The sequence below is a fragment of the Typopeltis vanoorti genome, chromosome 14 (genome assembly GCF_054136105.1).
Source record: "Typopeltis vanoorti isolate ZY-2024b chromosome 14, IOZ_Tvanoo_1.0, whole genome shotgun sequence".
NCBI lineage: Eukaryota > Metazoa > Arthropoda > Arachnida > Uropygi > Thelyphonidae > Typopeltis > Typopeltis vanoorti.
The window spans coordinates 23,004,647-23,024,488 of NC_143562.1; the positions used below are offsets into that span (position 1 = coordinate 23,004,647).

The following is a 19,842-nucleotide window of genomic DNA, read 5'->3' on the forward strand; positions in this document are numbered from 1 at the left end:
TTTAAGTTTGCTTAAAGGGTTTATAGGATTGATGCAGGGGAAATGTTTCAGCATGTGGCTAGAGGAGACAAAACGGAAGTTTTGTCTCCTCTAGCCACATGCTGAAAGTTGAATAAACACCTTTATTCAACTCTCAGCATTCCCACAATTCCCACATTCCAGAGTTGAATAAACACCTTTATTCAACTCTGGAAGTTGAATAAAGGTGTGATTAGTAGGGATGTGAGGAGTAGATTTTTTGCTTGGAGAGTTGTGAATGAGTGGAATGGATTTGCCAGAGTCAGTTGTGAGTGCTTTGTCTGTTAATGGATTCAAGGAAAAGTATTATAGATTTTGTGGATAGTTTGGGTCTCCCGTGATGAGTCTGACTTTGTGGAAGTGGCCATACAATAATAATAATAATGATAACAAACACACTGGCCTCTTAGCCTTAGTTGCTTTGGCTATTCCCAAGTAGCATATAGTTGCAATGTTTCATGTTTATCCCACTTTGTACTTAAGGTTAATTTTCTTTAACATTTCATTTTTATGACCTGCATTCACCCATCTATAGCAAAATCTCCCTACTTCAGACCATTCACTCTTGGCTATTGTATGTGTTTCATCAGCTATTTATGGGAGAATTACCAGTACCAATTCTGATAAGTAGTGACCATTTACTGCAAGCAGTAAATGCAACATCTGCTGCTTGCATTTATAGAAAATGCAAGCAGTAGATGCTGAAGTATAAGCAGAAAAAGGAGATGAAGACTAATGAAATCACCCATGATTTGTGTGTGTGTGTGTGAGTGAGTGAGTGATTCTTCTCTTGAACAGTTCAGGCACACTTTTTGAAAGACTGTGAAGGGCTTAGATAAGTAATGAGAGATCTGTAAGAATTGTTTGAGTCATTCAATGAAATCATTGGTATCATAAAACTGGAAACAATAATCAACCTAAGGAAAGGGAAATGACAGATTTTAAGTGTGACAGTTACTCACACTTAAATGCCTGTCTTTCCTTTCTTTGAACACATTCACTGAAGATGCACTCACAACATCTAACAGTAGCTCGCTCTGCACACTAACCACTTATCATGAAAAGAATCTAAACTTCATGTGCTTCCAACACACATCCTTAGCAGTTTCCATGGAGGACCCCACGTTCTGCCTGCACTAGCCATAAAGGCCTAGTGATGTCTGTTTGCTTCTGGATGTAATTCCTAATCAGCTTCAAACCTTCATGACCACACCAGAAATACTGATTGGTTTGTAATTTGCTGCGTCAATCCTAATTCTGTCCTTGTGAATTGGAATTATCTTGCTCTCCTTCTACTTAATCTGGAACATACAAGTGCTGAGATTCAGACACTCAACTCAAGGGTATTGCTCTCTTGCACATTTCTTCAGCACCTATACCAATATTCCATCTGGTATGACTTCTATATTTGATTTAAGCTCTTGTAATCTTTTAATGCCACTACCCCTTCTCCCTATGTTTTTTTCTCCACTCAACTGCAAGCTAATGGAGCTGTGCAGAATGCATACCATATTGCAGCAAACATGTAAAAAAAGTTATTTATAGTGCATCAGTCACTTTGTTTTCATCCCCATTCACTAAGAATGTTCTTCCATGATAATTCTCCCTTTTACTTGCTTTGTAGCAATAAAATATTCTTGGATTTCAAATTGTCATATTTTTTATAGGCAACATAGTAATACTGTGAAGTATTTTGTGTAATTCTGATTAGATTATTATTTTAGTGATGATGAAGATATCTTTAATGCTTCTGATGAGGATATCTTCTCTACTTCTGTTAATGAAGAAGAGGATGAAGAGGAGAGAATAGAAGATGCTGCAGTTTCCACAAAAGAGAAACCATTTATTATTGATAACATGCCATTAAAATTAAGAAAGGAGAACATTTTGTCTGTCTGCTGTTTTGATCATGGGATTGTAATTGTTTATAAAGATTACTTAGAAAATTGCTGGGTAATTCAAGTATTTTTATTAGATGATGTGCTGAAAGGAAGTACCATTCCAGTTTTATCAATCAGAATTCCTTGTGTTCCATATAATCAGATTTTCGAATACTCTAATGATGATGATGATTCTTTGGATCCTTTTAATACAGGTATATGTTTGATATATGTTTTTATGCTAACTTAATATTCCATTTATAGATAAATTTTAATAATTCAGTTTTATCAAATAAAATTCCTTATGTTTCACATGATCAGATTGTCAGTATACAAAAGTTTCTATATTTGATAGTGATGATTCTTTGAATCCTTTTAATATAGGTATAAGTCTTCATGATAATTAATTTGATTTTTAAATATATTTGAGTATTATTATTATATTTCTTATATATATATACATATATATATATATGTAGAAAGTATTTTTACCTTGGGTATAATTATGTTAAAGATACCAAGCAATTTTAAACCTGGTTTTACTCCATTTTTCCCAAGTAAGCAAACAGACAAAAATGTCAAGTTTTTCATAATTATACCCAAGGTAAAAATACTTTCTACATCTATATCTCCTCCTGAGATTTTTATTTAATAAGGTTAAAACACCTTATGGCAACTTGTTTTGGTAAAATACTTATACAAGCTCTGTATTACTAAATCTTGGTATTTCTAGCCTAGCTCCCACTGATGAGACCTCAAAAAAGGTCGAAACCGGTCTGGGTAGTGGCCCCTTGCCTTTAATACAAAACATCATACATCCCTTTCTTGGAGATGTGTTTTGGCATTAAGGGTAAATATTAAGATTAGTGATCGGAGCTTGTTCCACTTCTACCACGAGTTGCCTTGGTCTTGCACTACCTGTAGGATCAGCTAGTCTTGCATCACTTGCAGGCGCAAACTTGACATTTTTGTCTGTTTGCTTACTTGGGAAAAATGGAGTAAAACCAGGTTTAAAATTGCTTGGTATCTTTAACATATATAACATATATATATATATATATATATATATATATATATATATATATATATATATATATATATATATATATATATATATATATATATATATATATATATATAGTTCTAATGATGTATATGCTTCCTTCTTTATTAGCTCGTGGATAGACTTATGTGTTCGTCAGACATGTTGTAATAGATTTAATGGTATTGATATGAACACAGATGGATAAGAAAATAACTATTTATTAACTTAAAAGCTAATATTTTGCTGGTATTATATCCAGCATCTTCAGAGCACACAACACAAAGTTTGTTACAAATGCAAGACAACCACAATCCAGTGTAACAGTGGGGCTAGTATAAGTAGCACAAGACTCAAGTCCTAATAGGGCACCATCTAGGTTATATAGATTAAAAAAAAAAAAAACCAAAGTTTTGAAATAGTAGTCCAAATAATAGTCTTAGAAAGTCTGGAAGAAAAAAAAAATGAAAATAAAATAAAAGTAATAAATATTAATTTGGTCTTAGGATAACTGTCTCCCAAATCTTTGGTAGATTTATATAGCCATACTTGTTAAGGTTTGGAGTATGTTTTAAGGCTTCTGTTGATTCCAGGAACAACCTCTCTGACTTGTAGAAGCTTCTGTGCATTACTTTTGTTTTTTTCCAATTGATCCTGTGTGCAGGGGTATCCAATGCATGGTCTGCCAGACCCGACTTGCCATAGCGAAAGTATCGGATATATTTTTTGTGTTCACTGAGGCAGATGTCCACAATTCTTCCTGTCTGTCCATATTAGGCTTGATGGCAAGAACAGAGCACTTCATAGCCTCCTGGATGTGATAAAGGAGTGCATTTGTCCTTAGGTGAACGGATAAGTGTTGCTAATTTCACATAAGGTTTAAGCATGGTGCGCAGTTGGTGTTTGTTAAGCACCCTAGATATCTTTTCAGATATGCCTTTAATGTATGGGATGGCGATAGTTTTGTTGTAGTCTTCTGTAGTAGATAAAGGTGATTTCTGGGTAGCATTTAGTATGTTATCTATCTTTTTTTTTTTTTTTTTTTTTTTTAACCTAGATGGTGCCCTATTAGGACTTTAGTCTTGTGTTGCACGCTGCAATTACTTATACTAGCCCCGCTGTTACACCGGATTGTGGTTGTCTTGCATTTGTAACAAACTTTGTGTTGTGTGCTCTGAAGATGCTGGATATAATACCAGCGAAATATTAGCTTTTATGTTAATAAATAATTATTTTCTTATCCTTCTTTATTAGCATTTGCTTTCAAAAGTATTAGCATTTTAAGATGTTTTTCAGCATTGAATATTAAAGGAAATATTTTCACTACTGTGTTGATCAAAATTCTGTATTTTTCTTAACAAAAACAAAAGTATTATATTCCTTCTTTTTCTTCTTCTGCAGCTTATCCCACTTAATTAAGGTCGCTGTTTCTAATGAGTGGGTCTCCTCCATGTCCTCCTGTCTTGGGCCATAACCACATCCAAGTTCTTCATTATCAGGTCATCCACCAGCTCTTCTTTGGCTACCCCTGCTTCCTCCTCCCCTATTTAGGACAAATAGCCTTATGCCAGAGTTAAAAGCAAAATACATCCCTTATTCCATATTTTCCATATGAGGAATATATTTTACTTTTTTATTCCACCATGAGCTTTTTAATATACCCAAATATAGGAATATAATTTTTTGCAGTTATAGCAAGGAGATACTGAATGCTTTCTCTATATGAGTGTAAGTAATGTGTAAGAGCTTGTCTCCTCTCATAGCATGTCTCCTGCTCTTTCTTCATCTCTTAAAGACCACCATGACACTCAACACAAATATATATAGTGTTGCTTTCATAAAACAAACAGTGAAGTAATCTTCCTTGGTGACATATATTCTCAACTTCAACTGACTGACTTTTGTCAATTCTACTGACAAAGTTGGAGAAGCTAAAGTATTTGCTTCTCTATATACATTGTTCATCTAACAGCCAGAATACCAGATAATCCTCTCCATTTGCCAAACACTATATCTTTTCTTAAGCATTTCTCCTTCTAGGTATACTGTTGAGGTGACTTCTCATCTTGGTAATTCAGATCATGAACTCATACATGTTTCATCTCTAGTGGTTCTCCCTCAGCCATTCACAACTTTGTATCTTTTGGAACTACAACACCAAGTTTGAAAACCTTGGAGACTTTTCCTTTACATGACCAACTACTATTTCTGCTTTCCAGATCTAGATGCTTGTTGTGATTGGAGTACAAAATTTATCCATCGTAGACAGGCTTATACGGTTATGCATTATTAAAACACTTAAGGAATTGAACAACGTAGTTAAGGATATAAATTAAATTAAACTTTAATAAATATTTTCCGATATTTCGGCAACGTCACGTTGCCATCTTCTAAAGGAACTTACAAAAAAAGTTACGTGCACGTAGGCACTACAACACAGAAACTGGGAATGAAGAGATGAAGCTATTGTTCTCCTAGCAGTCCTGATGGTGCCCTCTAGCGGGCTAAGTAGGTGTTCTTGGCCGTTGGGCTGAAGGTCTGCTGATGTAGGCCTCCCAGATTTGGGGCAGTCGCATACAACCAAATTTGTTGAGGTTTGGAGAATTTCTTAGGGATGAGGCCGATTCCATAAAGAGTCCTTCAAATTTGTATTCGCTACGGTGTATCACTGTAGCTTTCTTCCACCGTATTCTGTGGCGTGTATCCAGAGCATGGTCTGCAAGCCCAGAATGACTTTATTTGTGAAAACGGATGTAGTCCTTGTGTTCCGAAATTCTGATATTCGCTGTCCTGCCTGTTTGGCCAAAGTAAGACAGTTTACAACTGCAAGGGACCTGGTAAACACCAGGTAGGTCTAGGGGAAGTGGTTGGTCTTTAGTGGAGCGGATAAGGGATGCCAATTTTCTGTAAGGTTTGTAACAGGAGGTCAGGTCATGTTTTTTTAAGATTTTGGTAATCTTTTCTGAGGTGCCTCGTATGTAGGGAATGGTGATGGATTTAGAGTAATCCTTGTTGTGGAGGGGGGGGGAATCTGTGGTTTGTAGGTTCTAATATTTTTTGGATTTTTTTTTGGGGGGGGGGAGCTATTGGCTGAGAAAGTGTTGAGGATGTGATTTAGTTCAGTGTTTAGGGCCAAGTCGTTTGAACAGATTAGTTTAGCCCTATCGTATAGTGTTTTCACTACTCCATATTGTTGTGAGGGGGGGGGGATTGTTGGTGAATGTATCTGCCTGTATGGGTGGGTTTTCTATAAACTGAGAAAACCAAGGTTCTATTAGGCTGGCAGGTGACTAGTGGACTAGTGTGTCTAGGAAAGGGAGGTTGTTGTTTTCCTCTTTTTCCAGAGTGAATTTGATTCTGGGATGTTGGTTGTTTAAGTGTGTTAAGAAGGTGAGAAGTGTTTCAGAGCCATGTGGCCAAATAGTGAACACATCATCAACGTAGCGAAGCCATATGGAAACGCTGCCAGGATAATAAAGTAATCCCGAACTGTGTAAAATTCAAGCACCGGTTTGTGTCACAAAAAGCTCTCCGAATATATAACCGTGCTAGCTACGCGTTGCTATGCGAACAAATCACCGCCACGCGGTCGCTCTTAGTGGATATTAACGAAGCTATTCGTGCCATCGAAGATGAGCTTTCGTGCACTTTGAACCACGAACTTTGGTCGATTTTACATGACGTCTCATGTACCACTGCCGAAAAAGAATTTTAAAAAATACGAGGCCGACAGATAAAAAAGTTCGAAAAATTAAAAAAGAACTCTACCGTCTTTCCAAAACCTGCTACCAACACGGTAATCAACCTTTCTTCAGTCACCCTGAAGCACTCAACGCGCTGTCACGCGGACACAACTTCGCCATTGCTCCCAATAAAATACCTAGTGAGGATATTATGATCCAGATCGAACGCGGAATCTGCCACCTTCCACATCAAGTCGCCAACAGTGTAAGACTGTAGCCTGTGTCCTTTCCAAAGCAAGACCACCAAAAACCAACATATCCAACAAGGAATATAAAGCTCTACAGGAAATGAAGAATAATAAAGAATTAGTTATCACCAAAGCAGATAAGGGAAATGCAACTGTAGTACTTAACCAAAAGGACTACACAGGTAAGCTGAATGCTCTTCTATTAGATCGGGCCACTTACCTCCTATCAATTACAATCCCACCAACTCTCAAATTAGAAAACTTCACAGGCTCCTTAAGAGAGTCACTTCTTGGCCTGTAGAAGTTACCAACAGATTAAAGCCGTTTAACTCTATACCCCCCCCCCCTCCCCGTATTTACGGACTCCCAAAAATACACAAAGAAAATGTGCCATTACATCCCATAGTGGATGGCATTAATTCCCCCACATACAAATTAGCTAAACATTTGGCCAAAGAGCTCACACACTATACTGGCAACACACCATCACACATAAAAAACACAGCCCATTTCAAAGCCAGCATAGAAAACCTTACACTCCAACATGCTGACATAATGGTCAGCTTTGATGTCTCCTCTTTATTTACAAATGTCCCACTCAAGAAAACTTTAGAGCTAATCCAAGCTAAATTTTCTCCCGATATCTCAGCCTTATTTCAGTTCACAATGAACTCAGGCTATTTCGTTTGGCAGGGAAAATTCTACAAACAAATAGAGGGGACAGCCATGGGTTCACCACTCTCCCCACCCTTGGCCAATTTCTTTATGGAGACCTTTGAAGAAAAAGCCTTAGCCTCTGCCCCACAAAAACCAACCATATGGCTTCGCTACGTTGATGATGTGTTCGCTATTTGGCCACATGGCTCTGATGCACTTCTCACCTTCTTAACACACTTAAACAACCAACACCCCAGAATCAAATTCACTCTGAAAAAAGAGGACAACAACAACCTCCCTTTCCTAGACACATTAGTCACCCGCCAGCCTAATGGAACCTTGGTTTTCTCAGTTTATAGAAAACCCACCCATACAGGCAGATACATTCACCAACAATCCCCCCCCCCCTCACAACAATATGGAGTAGTGAAAACACTATACGATAGGGCTAAACTAATCTGTTCAAACGACTTGGCCCTAAACACTGAACTAAATCACATCCTCAACACTTTCTCAGCCAATAGTTCCCCCCCCCCCCCAAAAAATCCAAAAAATATTAGAACCTACAAACCACAGATTCCCCCCCCCCTCCACAACAAGGATTACTCTAAATCCATCACCATTCCCTACATCCGAGGCACCTCGGAAAAGATTACCAAAATCTTAAAAAAACATGACCTGACCTGACCTCCTGTTACAAACCTTACAGAAAATTGGCATCCCTTATCCGCTCCACTAAAGACCAACCACTTCCCCTAGACCTACCTGGTGTTTACCAGGTCCCTTGCAGTTGTAAACTGTCTTACTTTGGCTAAACAGGCAGGACAGCGAATATCAGAATTTCGGAACACAAGGACCACATCCGTTTTCACAAATACAGTCATTCTGGTCTTGCGGACCATGCTCTGGATACACGCCACAGAATACGGTGGAAGAAAGCTACAGTGATATACCGTAGCGAATACAAATTTGAAGGACTCTTTATGGAATCAGCCTCATCCCTAAGAAATTCTCCAAACCTCAACAAATTTGGTTGTATGCGACTGCCCCAAATCTGGGAGGCCTACATCAGCAGACCTTCAGCCCAACGGCCAAGAACACCTACTTAGCCCGCTAGAGGGCACCATCAGGACTGCTAGGAGAACAATAGCTTCATCTCTTCATTCCCAGTTTCTGTGTTGTAGTGCCTACGTGCACGTAACTTTTTTTGTAAGTTCCTTTAGAAGATGGCAACGTGACGTTGCCGAAATATCGGAAAATATTTATTAAAGTTTAATTTAATTTATATTCTTAACTACGTTGTTCAATTCCTTAAGTGTTTTAATAAAATTTATCCATATTGGAAGGAGATCTTTCATTCCCCACTTAGTTCAGAATTCTTGTCCATATCCAAGCCATGGTTTCTTAAGAAGAGTGCTAAGGCACTAAAAAAAAAAAAGAAAAAAAAAAAGATATATTGCACTTTGTTTGCCATCATCATTCTCATCTCACACCAAAGCTCACAGTAAATGCAAAACAACTGTTAAGAAATCCAAGGCTGACTTTGTTTGAGAGAGCTAAATGCAAACAACTCTGCTCTAGCATGAATAGCATTATTCATGCCTTCTATTCTCTCGGAAAGGCCATTGAGTGCATTTCTGTCCATATATGCTCCCACCTCTCTGACATGGATGGTACTATTGCAGCAACACTTATCCAAAGCTGACATCATTCTTCTCTTCCATCTCCATAGATGACAGGGCAACTCGCCTCCAACCAACGTTCCCCTCTAAGTTGTGTGTATGCATGTGTACAAATCAATCAAAAAGGAAGTGTACATGCTTAGCAACTGCATGCACACAATTTTTCCTTTCAGAATTTCTAATTTACAGACAATAACTGTTGAATGTACTATAAAAACAAATTATATGATAAATCATACTTGTCACTTGCTCTATTTAATAATTTCTGCAGTGTCTCCACTACTCTAAACCTATAATATCTATATTACTTTAACCCATTCCAATTTAATATACTCTATTTGGTTGCTTTTAGCCTATGCCATGGATGTGAAGTTATGCTGTGACATGAGCAAGTTGCAGAGGCATCCTTGTTTAGAGTGTGTACTGTCTAGACCATGGGTCTTCAACACATGGCCCTCCGGCCATTTTGAAAAAATAACTACTTAATATTAAAACGCGATTAAATAAAAAATAATTTCAATGAAGCCTGCCGGGCCACTAAGCTATACTGCAGTATTTAGAATTGTAAGATGCTTTCCAGATTCACAAGGAACACTGTGATTTGATACCTTACATAAAATCCTATAAAAATAAATATTAAATAGACATGCTTCTTCAGCCATCTGCCAGCGCCAAGCAGTACTTAAGTACTAGTACTAACGTTGCAAGTAGATGGCTGAAGCAGCAGTTTGTTCAAGTGCGCTGTCTAGTGCATTCCAGATACATCTCGAAGGTTCTTCATATTTCGTTATTTTCATATAAATACAAGAGGATCTCATCCATAGTCAGTCAGTCGTGAACAGTGTGATATTCATGTATAAGTGCACACAAGTTCGTCGTGTCAGCCATAGCCTATTGTGGTTTTATATTGCCAGACTTTTTTCATTAGTGTGAGACATATTCAGTGGATAATAACTGTTACACAGCCATTTTGGATCATTTTTTGGGTTCACCTTCCATCACTATGGCGTCTACAAGTAAAAAGTGTAAATCACGTGATTCTTGTTGGGTGAAAAGTGGACCAATTTGTACTTTTTTTGTGCCGATCAATGATAAGCCAGTGTGTTTAATTTGTCGTGAGGCAGTGTCATTTTCAAAAGAATACAATATAAAATGACACTATGAGACAAAGTATGCATCCAATTTCAATCACCTTCAAGGGCGGCTTCGTGTGGAAAAAAAGTGAACATCTCCAAATGGACAAAGTGAACCATCTCCAAATTGATTTAAAATGCTAGCAGGGTACATTTAAAAGGCAGAGAGAAAAGAGTGAAGCGTGTGTCAAAGTTATTTAATCTCTGAAAAAATTGCTAAAAAAGCCTTCTTGGACGGCGAGTTTGTAAAAGAGTGTCTCATCACTGCTGGGGATATTCTGTGCCCAAATAATAAGGAAGGTTTAAAAAACTGAGTTTGTTTGGGGTAACTTTAGCATGACGTGTCGAAGAACTTGCCAATGACATTGAAGGAACTTTAAAAAAACAGTCATCTGAATTTACGTCATATTCACTTGCTTTAGATAAGAGCACAGATGTGAAGGATACAACACAACTGGCTATCTTTGTCCATGGCATTGATCAACAATTCACTGTGACAGAAGAACTGCTAGTCCTCGTACCTATGAAGAGAACAACGAAAGACACTGATATTCTAGAAGCCACCAAGAAAACGTTTCCAGCATTTCGACCTCCACTTAACTAGCCTCGAGGGTGTGGTAACTGATGGTGCCCCTGCTATCGTGGGAAAGAACGATGGGTTTGTTGCAATGCTACAGAAAGAACCGGAACTAGAAGGAAAAGATTTCATCCGTTACCACTGTTTAATCCACCAGGAGAATTTGTGCACGAAAACTATTGGATTTGAGAATGTCATGAAAGTAATTGTGACTGTCATCAACATTATTAGGGCAAGAGGATTGAATCATCGTTAATTCCAAGAGTTTTTGACCCAAGAGTGCGAAGCGGATCACAGCGATGTGGTTTATTATAGTGATGTGCATTGGTTGAGCAGAGGGAACGTTCTTAAAAGAGTCTTTCGACTTAAGGAGCAAAATACAGCAGTTCATGCAAACCAAGGGGAATCCGATTGTGGAATTTAATGATCTGAAGTGGATGACAAACTTTGCCTTTGTGACCAACATCTCGTTGCATATGAATGACTAATACACGACTACAATCCAAAGATCAACTGGTGCACAGATGTGAAGATCTGTTTGATTACATCAAAGCTTTTGTGGCCAAGCTCAAACTTTGGAAGGCACAACTCACAAAAGAAGACTTAACTCATTTTCAGCTTCTCGCTGAGTCCATCTGTTCGTCTCTTGATGAATACGCTACAAAATTAGCATGTTGCAAAGTGAGTTCAAAGAGAGATTTAGTGATTTTCATAACCAACAGTCTTCTTTAGATTTGTTTCCAATGCCATTCAGTGTCAATGCTGCCAAAATGCCAGGCTCAGTACAAATGCTTGAACTTCAAAACAACTCTTCTTTGAGAGAAAAATAATTCAATGTGCCCTTGCTTACATTTTACAAAGACTACATTTCTAACCCACAGCCTTTTGGTTGGAGAGTGGATACGCTATAATGCTATTAACGGATATTATACTATGCAGATTTAAGCAAATTAATTTAGTGCTCACAATTTTACAGGTTATAGCTAGGAAAAAAAAAGCCAACATTAATATAAGAAATATCATTAGTGCATACATTGAATTTGAGACCAGAAACTTGTGCACAAAATGTTTTTAATGGGCCGGCAAAAATTAGAAGGAATATTGCCTGCAACTATTCCAGGAGCAAGCACTTTTCAGGAAATAGACGTTTTAAAAATTTGAAAACATGGATATCAAAAACGTGCTTCTAAATGTCTACCATTCAACTGTTTGCCTATTCCTCACCTCAGTTCTCTGAAGTAATGAAAGTCATCAACACTCATGGCATGTCATCTTATTCATCACCAGGAGAACTGCCATCAATCAGTAAATCACCAACATGAATTTTGCTTATGTCATACACCTCTGGGCACGTGCCACAGAAAAGTTGAGAGACCTGTGCTTGAGAGGTCATTTATGACATGTAATGTGGGTGATGTTCTTTTTAATTTCACAGAACCCTGACAGTCCAACTAGTGCAGGCATTCCTCACAGCTCTGTTACATCACCTACCTACTTCCTCATTTATATAAATGACCTTCTGTTACTGATCTCAAATCATGTTCATAGTTTTGCAGATGATAGCATTCTCCATTCATCCTACTCATACAACAAACCTTTCAGCACTCAAATATCTCAATCTTCAAGATCTTCCACACCCAGTGCCCTAAACATTGATCTCCATACCATCCTTCATTGCAATGCTAGCAGCCTAGTCACCTCTGCTGCTTCTGAAACACAAACATAAATTTCTTCAGTGCTTCTAAAACACACACACACCTTTAAAAAAAAAAAAAAAAAGAGAAGACACTTGTCAGGACTATTTAGTCATAAATGTGGAAGGTGTTCTGTCTTCTGATTTTCCTACTAATGCAGGTGTTCCTCTTGGCTCTGTTACTATTTCTCATTCACAGTTTTAACTGATGATAGCACTCTCTATTCCTCCAACTCATCTGATAAATTTTGCAATGTTCAAACATCTCACACTTTGAGATCATCTACAGTCAATGTCCTAAACACCTCCATACCATCCTTCAGTGGGATGATAACAATTTATCACTTTCATTGCTTCCAAAACACAATTTTGTTTTTTTTTTCTCTCAAAAAAAGATCCTAGTTCTCTCTATCTTCTTCTCCCCCCCCCCACTATTGATAATTACTTTAATAGTCAAGACCAGATATCTTTCCTTGGTTTGATGCTTATCTCTAGCCTACCCTGACATAAATATGTCATTTTCTATAGCATCCTCAGCTTCTAAAAAACTTAACATCTGTTTTCATTTAAGATGCTTTTCAACTATCTAGCTATTAACTCTGTGCACATCCTAAATCTTTCCAACTTTGGAATAATGCTGTCTACATTTGAGATGGTGAACCAGATATCTGAAGAATTTGTAAAAATTCTCAAGGCTGTTTCAAAGAGGTGCTTCATTTAATCTGAAATGCCCTCTCTCTTCCCCTCCCTTATCGCAGACACTCTCTCCTGCTATTGTCTAACAGCTAGTTGGTTTCCATTTAGTGTCTTTTTAGTGAATTGTCATATTGTGAATTTCATTGTATAGCAAATCACTGCTTTTTTTTTTTTTAATTTTTTTTTTAACTTGTAGATGCATGTAATGGTTTGTTAAGTTTTTAAGCAGTTATGTACGTAAATATAAATGATGTCAAGAAAGCATTTACTTATGTTAGATATGTAAACTTGTAGATGCATGTAATGGTTTGTTAATGTTTTTAAGCAGTTATGTACATAAATATAAATGATGTCAATAAAGCATTTACTTATGTTAGATATGCAAATGAAAAATTTATAATAATTTTTGCAAATGAAAATGTTATTCAGAATAGATTGGCTTAAAGAAACGCACCAACCAGTTTGATCATCAATCTGCATCATTAAAAGTTTTCCCATTTTGGCAATAAAGTTGTCACATTTATGAATAACTGTAATATTAAGTCAGGGAAACTGAATTATAAGAATCTGTGTGTAAGAGTGACAATGTTAGGTAACTGTGTTAATGATGAGAATGGTTATTCCTTTCATTAATGGAAAAGAATGACTGTATAATTTTAGTCTTAACACAGGGAATATTTTCTACAGGAGTGGTGATAATCCCATTCCACAAGGGTGGTGCAAAGACTGTCTAACTATTGACTTATCAGTATCTCTGAAATAGTGATGAAGATTTTGGAAAAGTTGGTAAGAGATTGCATACTGAAATGGGTTAACAGGGAATCTGTACTTTGCAATTAACAGCATGGGTTTACTAAGAAAAGGTCATGTTTAAGTAATCATATTTTATAATAATGCCATAGTTGAATTAGACAAGAGAAATGCATACACCATGGTAGTATTTTTGGGCTTTGCTAAAGCTTTTGACATGATTAAGCATGGAAGGCTTTTGCATAAGTTGGAGGATATGGAATTGTATTATAAATTACTAGTTTGGATAAGAGGTTCACTGAGTGCCAGATATCAAAAAGTGATGCATGGGGAATGCAAGTCTAAAAAATTTAGGGTGAGAAGTGAGAAATTTAGGGTGAGATGTACCTCCCAAGGATCAGTTCTTGGTCTATTGTTATTCATTTTTGACATTAGTGATACTGGGAAGGATATAACAGGTGGCATACAATTATTTGCTAATGATGCAAAGCTAGGCAGGGTGATGAGGAATTACCCTGTACATCTTTGCATCATTAGCTCTCTGACATCCAGTACTTGCAGAATGATTTGAGTAATCTGGAATTGTGGACATGTGACAATGGCTGTCAATTCAATGTTAGTAAATGTAAAGTTATACAGTTTGGTGTAATGAGATATCCAATGGCATATGATATTGGCAAGATTATACTAGAAGAAACTGAGCAGACTGGGGATCTTGGAGTTTTATGTAGATAGGAAGTTGAGGTTCAGGATTCATAGAGCAAAAAATGCGAATACAACTCAGAGGATAACTGCCGTGCTGAAACAAACACTGTGACATGTAAGAATATGGAAGTTCATTTTGCCTCTTTACAGGCCCTTGATATGACCTCATCTGGTGCACAAATCTGGTCACCTGGTTTCCAAGATGATACAGTGGAGAGGGTGCAAAGGAGATCATTAAAGATGACATGGGGATTGTGGAATGTTCAATTATGAGGAGAGATTGAGAATTACAAACACTAGCAGACAGGAGAAAGAGCTGTATAAACTTTGAAGATGTCATAGAAGATGCAGTAGATGGAAATTTTTTCATTTTATGGAGGGTGATGAGATGACGAGAGGGCATCTGTGGTTGAGAATGAATACAGTCAAGAAAGGGATGAGAGCTAGATTTTACTCTCATAGAGCAGTGTGACTGGAATGGCTTGCCTTTGGAGGTGATTAGTGCATGTAGCATGAATGAATTCAAGAGAAGGTATAATGAGTGAATCAATGATGTTTGGCCTTTCTCGATGAGTTCTCGACACTTTGGTGGTCTCTTGTAATGATAAACTGTTGAATGGCAACAATGAGAGCCAATATATACTCCTGTTATAGTGAAGAAATTATGATCTGGCAATTCTATATTCTGTACCTGAAGGGAAAAAAATACTTTTGACCACATATCTTCACGTTTTATTTATTTTAGAATGATATGTTATTGAAACAGTGATATTGAAGTTTTAGCATATAATAAAAAGTCCAATGTTAATGGCAAAATGATTTAATATGCCAAAATTGAAAATTTCCTTAGTTTTGTTTGCAGTAATTGCAACCAAATAAGGATTAATACTGGTGGCTATTTTTTTTTTTCTCTGCTGTAGAGCATGGAGTAAATACATGAAAAAGTCATTATCGTTTTATTTTGTGGTCTCCATTTCCCTTTCCTTTGCTAATTAAAGCAGTTTGCTGCATGTAACTTACTTGTACTAGTTGGAACTCCATAGTATAGACCAGGGTTTCCCAAACTGTGTTCTGTGGAAAGTGAATAAGTGTTCCGTGAAAAATTATCAAAATTAATATGAGCCTGGAATGGCTTTAAATGCTGCAACAAGTTCGCATTGACCTTGCTTGCAACAGCATGTTTCCTAGAAACGTGCTGTCACAAGCAAGGTCAATGCAATGCGCTGAGGCCTGTCACAGCTGTAGTGTGCAGTGTCACATTTTTGCGATATAGCGTGCATTGGCGATAGTGTGTGCTTAGCTATACATTGAATATGAGACCAATGATACTCGACTCTAACCAGAGTGTTCAGTGAAAATTTCAGGATTTGTGAAGTGTTCATTCTTAAGAAAAGTTTGGGAAATGCTAGTATAGAAGTTTCTCTGTACAATGTTTTCATATTTCCAAACTGAGTCATCAAAGGAACCCATTTTAAATTCCTTATGGATTCAGACCTATAATGACATACCAACAAGAATATTATTTCTAGTGGCAATTCTAGCCATGATAGAAATGTTGAGATGCATATAAAGTCAGAAGGTGAGTACTTTGAAGTATATTTTTTACTGAATTAATCAGGTTACTTTATTATCTCATGTATATTATGCATATTTCTATATCTAACACTCCCATGCACATATGGTCTAGGAAAATTGTATACTGAAATGAAGAGTATGCAGGTCAGAGCTTACACACACATATGCATGCATTCAAGGTATATCCTCTTATGCTTAAGCCTTCTGATATCAACAAAGGGAATACACTTCCATCTAGAATTCCTTGGATGGAAGAGTGTTGTATTGGCTACATATTTCTTTAGCATTCATTCACTAATAATAAGTATTGTAACACAAGACTGTTCTATGAGGAAATATGCTTCATTTAGCTATTTAGTATTGAATAGTCAGGAGGTCATTGAATTTGGAGAAAATAAATATTCTATTCCTTTTGAGATAAGGTGCTACTACTTCATCCTTTTCCAAATGAGCTAAAATGCACAATGATGAAAATATAATTCTCGTGTTAAGTGCCACTGTTTCTGAGTGGTGATATAGTCAGAGTTGCACTATGTCATAATAAAGTCTGTCAACTAAATGCTGCTACACACAGTACTGCTTCATTTCAGTGTACTTTTTTAAGGCATACTATTTGTGTGTATATTTTTATATTTATTTGTTTATTTTATTTTTGTTATTTCTTAGAGCATCACTTTTTGGCTGTTCCAAGAGTAGCAAAACCTGTTATCAGATATTTTCAACCCACATGTTTTTCTTCAAAAACAACATCAGAAGCTGGTGATCAGACACTGGATAATGAAATGTTTAGTGTATGTTTTGGAGGAGATGCACTGCTTCTTAATAGCATGGTGGGTTTAGTAGGTTTACCTGATGGGAGAATTTTTTGGTTTCCATTTAAAGAACTAAGAGTAGGGAAAACATCACCAGTTAAATCAGCAAATCTTTTCTGTGACTTGGAAGAACCAGTTTATGAAATATTTGCCAGCAGAATTTCAAGTAAGATATAGGATAAGGTTTTCTAATATAATAAAGAATTTCAATGCTTTGTTATTATTCACATGTAGTGAAATCTGTTTAGAATTTTATTTTGCTTCACCCAAACAAATTTTCTATAAGAGAATGTACACTATTTACAAATGTTGTGATTTTTATTTTAGAACAGCATTGTTCCAATATGCTGCATTATGTTGATTGATACAACACCCAAATGAAGAGTTAAATAATAGATTTTGTTATGCAAATATTTGCTCTTGTTTTTATTAGTATAAACAGAATTGTATACATGAAATAATACCCATAAGAGTATTTTTATATGCTGAAACCAGGTAGTAACTTATTTAGTACACTATGTGCAAGATAATAGCTGGTCTGGTTGGCCGAGTGGTTAGCGTATCCGCTCTCCAGCCAAAAGGCTACGGGTTCGAATCCCGCCGTGGGCATGGATGTTGTGATTGTCTGTGAAAGTACTAGTGGTGGTGGTAGTCAGCGATAGATGGCGTTAGTGTTAGATGATGAAAGTTGGTGGAGACGAAGATTTGTAGAGTAGATGCCCTCCCTCAATGAGTCTTTGGACTCCCTGGAGGTATGATGTAATAATAATACATGCTTCCTAGAGAAAATGCTGTGAGAATATTTTCCATTGGTAATGGATATTTAGGAAAACTTGAAATCAGTTACCTTATGTATACAGAAAAAGAGAGAAAAAATAGTTCTGAATGTAATTTCTTTGTATTAGAGAAAAAAAAAAACTAATTCTAGAATAAATAATATATTCCATTTGAAATCTTATGATGTTCACAAAGGATTTATAGAAGATTGTAATGATCTCAAATGAAATATTTTATACTATTTATTCTAGCATGAGGCTTTTGTCCTGTTAAGAAATGTGGCATTTAGTTATCGATTACATCTTTTTGCTCTGCTAACATTTGTTTATAGTTCATGATTGAAGAGTTTAAAGCAGTGCTCTCTGGTAGTGTAAACTCAAAATTGAATTTCCACTACAGGAGAGCATTAATTCATTAATGAAAGATTAATATATCAGTACTTTGTGACTGGACTTTCTACTTGTTTTATGTTATGGCTGTATGTTTAATGTTACAGCAAAATATCATAATTTTACTGTATGCATTTAAATAAAAGTCAGATAATTTCATTGAGAATCATAGGATCTCAAATGGAATTCATGAAAACTTTTGTGGTATCCATCAGTGAAATATATATATATATTTTTTTCAAATTTTAATTTTATAGTAATCTTATCCAAGAGAGGTTGAAAGCATAAGTACTATGAATGGACTAAGGGTTAATTAGGATTAAGAAAATATATTTGTACGGTGAGTTTGAATGCACCTTCCAGTGAATGGCATGTTGTCTACTGTTTGAGTTTTCACAAGTAGAAGGCAGAATTATAAACGTAAAGATAATGTGAGTGAAAATAATTGCCAGCCTGGTTAGCCAAGTAGATAACCTATCTGCTTTCCAACCAACATAGTGCAGTCAGACCCTGCAGCCTGTAGATTTTAATCATGGTCTGGGCATGAATGTTTGTAAATGTCTTTAAGCTGGTCTTTAGAGTGGTTTCTGCAGCACCTAAACCTTAACCTCCTCATAATTTAGAGTGGACAGCCTTTCATGGATGGAACATACATGTATATATAAAGAGAGAGAGAGTGTGATAGTATGTTAGGGATAATTCCAGGAAAGGTGACTAGTTTTGTCAAGAAAGAAAGAAAAACAGAACTGTGGAAATATGGTGTGTGTGTGAGAGAGAGAGGGGAGGAGGATGTGAATGAGGAATCAGCTTCCTGTTTGAACTGGTTATGTTTTAATAGTTATCTGAACACTCGTCAGATTGGTGGTTGGCTAATATTCACTAATGCCAGAAACATCAGAGATAAAGATGAGAGGTTTATTAGCATAGCATTGTTATATCTGAAAAGCTTGATTGCTTCAATTATGTTATTCCCAACCTATATCCAACCTATATATTTATAGTCAGTCGTGAAGTAATATATAACAATATAATTATATATATTTTTAGTTAGAATGTTTCAGATTCATATCTGTGATGGTGTATTGACCTCAAAGATTAACATGTTTTGTATACTAAAGAATGAAGTTCAATTATAAAAATAAAATATTTGCTGTAAACATAAATATATACAATTCCTGTATAATAAGTAATTCTTTCAAATGAGATCGACATTCATACTCTCTTCAGAATCACAATCAGTTAATTCCAATATTCTATATATCTAATTCTTAAATTCTAATTAAATACTCAGGATAACTATATGTCCATTCTAAGATTACACTATATAAGCTCAAAGAAAATGCTTTCATTTTCTTATTCTCTCAATTAAATTCAGTTTTAAGGAAATAGCATCAAGTACTTGACAAAACAAACTGAACGTAGCATTCGGCTGAAAGTTCTGTAGTTTCACCTGGCCATATGAGAACTTCCTTTGCAGCACTTATTTTATTGTTTTTATTCATTCATTCATTCACTCTGTCTTATC

The 19,842-nt window shown here is 36.2% G+C and overlaps 1 protein-coding gene across 3 annotated transcripts in view; it reads left to right on the forward strand.

Moving 5' to 3' along the window:
- The window catches only part of LOC150099299 (uncharacterized), a 111,154-nt gene that overhangs the window by 24,806 nt on the left and 66,506 nt on the right, over positions 1–19,842 (forward strand). For all 3 annotated transcript variants that reach the window (XM_090404017.1, XM_090404019.1, XM_090404020.1), the window contains 2 exons: positions 1,743–2,113; positions 17,006–17,317. In XM_090404017.1, coding sequence (XP_090260143.1) covers positions 1,743–2,113; positions 17,006–17,317 — 683 coding nt within the window. The remainder of the gene's footprint in view (positions 1–1,742; positions 2,114–17,005; positions 17,318–19,842) is intronic.